Source organism: Otolemur garnettii, unplaced genomic scaffold (assembly GCF_000181295.1).
Source record: "Otolemur garnettii isolate 467f Iridium unplaced genomic scaffold, OtoGar3 scaffold00018, whole genome shotgun sequence".
NCBI classification, from domain to species: domain Eukaryota; kingdom Metazoa; phylum Chordata; class Mammalia; order Primates; family Galagidae; genus Otolemur; species Otolemur garnettii.
The window spans coordinates 3,417,093-3,419,728 of record NW_003852413.1 but is presented as its reverse complement, the minus strand read 5'-3'; the positions used below and the strand labels follow the sequence as shown (position 1 = coordinate 3,419,728).

General features: G+C 54.8%; 1 protein-coding gene across 1 annotated transcript in view; it reads left to right on the top strand.

The window, feature by feature from the left end:
- C1QTNF1 (C1q and TNF related 1) overlaps positions 1-2,636 on the top strand; it is an 18,806-nt gene that overhangs the window by 12,674 nt on the left and 3,496 nt on the right. The window contains exon 3 of the mRNA XM_012802817.2: positions 966-1,134. Within this exon, the coding sequence (XP_012658271.1) occupies positions 980-1,134 (155 nt within the window). The 5' untranslated portion in view covers positions 966-979. The remainder of the gene's footprint in view (positions 1-965; positions 1,135-2,636) is intronic.

Below are 2,636 nucleotides of genomic sequence, written 5' to 3'. Positions count from 1 at the left end.
GTGGCTTCAGGTGCATGATGACTGCCCTGGGTCTGGGCTGGACATGTCCTGAACTAGATGCTGTGGACGCTCACTGGTGCTCCCCCTGGTGGCCATAAATCAGAGTGCAGTCACCTTCCCACCTGCCTGCCCACCTGTGAATGACCCACAGGGAGCCCGCGTTGCAAGGAGCTAAGGGACAGCCATTGTGCAAGGCTCACTTGGGATTTTTGTTCATTGTCCTAAGATGGATGGTGAATGATTGCTTGTGGGGGCCAGTGGCTGATGGACTCTCCTTCCTGAGAGGCTAGGTGGGTACAGATGGTGCCTGGCTCAATGACACTTTAACACCAGTCTGCAGGTGTGCTTTTAAGTGTGTGCATCTGAGCATGACTGTGCTTGTGAGTGTGTACAAGTGTGTACATCTGAGTGCGATTGTGCTTATGAGTGTGTGTGTGTGTGTGTGTGTGTGTGTGTGCCTGTGTTTGTTTGTGTGTGCAAGTGAGTGTGTACATCTGAGTGCGATTGTGCTTGTGAGTGTGTGTGTATGTGAGTGTGTGCATCTGAGCACAATTGTGCTTGTGTGAGTATGCATGTGAATGCAAGTGTGTGCATGAGCAGGCACATTTATGTGCATGTATGTATGCATATATGTGATGTGAGTGTGCATGTGTGTATATGGCTATGAGTAGGTAAATGTGTGTTCATGCGTGTGTGCATGTGACTGTGAGTAGGTGCATGTGCGTACATGTGACTGGGTAGATATGTGTGTGCATGTGAGTGTGTGCTGTGAGGATGTACATGCGTCTGTGAGCATGTTGAGAGTGTGTGCGTGTGAGATGTGTGTGTGTGCAGTGTTTCTCCCAGAGGATCATGACTGAGCATCTTCCAGTGATGCGTGCCTGGGTGAGCCCCTCAGGTTTCCTGTCAGTTTCTGTAGAATCCCTTCCAACTGGTGCCTTCCCGGCGTGTCCCTTTCCCACCAGGGCCCTGTAGGAAGATGGGCTCCCCGGGATGGGGACGTGTGCTGGCCTGCTGCCTGCTACTGGCTGTTGCCTGTGGCCCAGCCCTGAGCCTGGTGCCCCGTATCCAGCATGAAGAGCAGGAGCAGGAGGGGACCAAGGAGCCGCCAACCCCGCCGGACCACACTGACAGGTGAGGGCTGAGGGTGTGACTGCAGGGGTTCCAGCTCTGGCCCAGGCGAGATGCACTGTGAGGTGCCCCACGCGAAAGCCAAAGCTGTGGGGCAGCACCTGTGGACCCTGGCCCCTGGGACAGGCAAGGTGTTCCTCTTCTCAGTGACAGGGGCGCCCTAATGGAAACTGCAGACAGCGAGCAGCCTCATCCCAAGCCTAAGCGAGTAAAGAGCAGCCCGAGCCTCCCGCCCTGCCTTCTGTTTGTCTTTCCATCCTTGCTTTGTCCCTTGATGGGGACCAAGTCTCTGCTCACCCTTACTGGGACCAGGGGGGAGAGTTGGCAGAGACTGGGTGGTCAGGCACTGACTTTCCTGGAACCGTTGTGGAGGACACGGATGTGCCTTTGTATCTGTGGTCTGCAGTGACTTATACACTCCAGGCCACTTGGACTGTTTCATAGGACACACAAACTGCCGTTCAACCATGCCGTTCAACCATGCATCCCCGAGGCCTGGGTGATGGCTCAAGCCTGGCTTTGAGTCTCTTTGGTGCTTTGAGCACCTGGCTGGCTTGGTACTTGAGACTTCAGGCTATCTTAGAACACAGTGGAATTGGACAGGATTTGGGGCCCGGCCACACCATTCCTTTCTTCTTCTTCCTGTTCTTATTTTGACCGAGTGTCAGCTGTCAGCACTAGGTGCTGTCTTGGCCTCCGGGAACCCCGAGGCCATGAGGAAGACAGGCACACAGAGGAGTGGAGCCCAGGTAAACTAAGAAGAGTAAACTAGGTCTCAAAGGACACCTGGAGGCCTCCTGGGTGCAGATGGAGGGGAAAGCTGCCTGGTAGCCTGAATGGTGCGTGCAGAAGCGTGGCTGCGGTGAAGCTGGTGCAGGAGGGTACAGGGAGGCCCCTGAATCTGGTGCAGGAGGGATGCACCTGAGCTGAATGCTGTAGGAAACTGGAGGGTCAGTGGGGAGAGGTTTAGATGTGACAGTGTCCTAGAAGGAATGCAGAAGGGAGGTAGTGAAGAGGATGAATTGCCATGGAGAAAGATTCTGAGAGAGCAGTGGAAATGGTGATGGTGCATCTGAAGTGAGAAGGGCCGGGGGCAAAGTACTGGGGCTACCCTGGGGTGCGCTCAGAAGCCTCAGAACTCTGCTGAATGTGGTGGGGAGGCCAGGGAAGTCCCTGGAAGGAGGCTAGAGGCACCATCCTGGGCTCTAGGAGTGGAGGGACAAGGACAGGGGTTTCAGTTTGGGACATGTGACATTGGTGGGGCCTGCTGAATCTAACTCCTGGTGAGAAGTTTGAAGTTAAGGTCTGGGGCTTAGGAGAGAGGGAGGGGTGGGGACCGTCTATCTGGGGTCCTGGGCTTATGGGAAGTTGAAGTTAGGGTATACAGGTCCACTTCCTGGGTTTTCTGGTGTTTAAAAGTGGGAGCAGAGTTAGGTTGGGTTGTCACACACAGCTCTGGAATCGGCGCAAGAAAAGCCCCAGGCCAGAGAGCAGGATGCAGTACC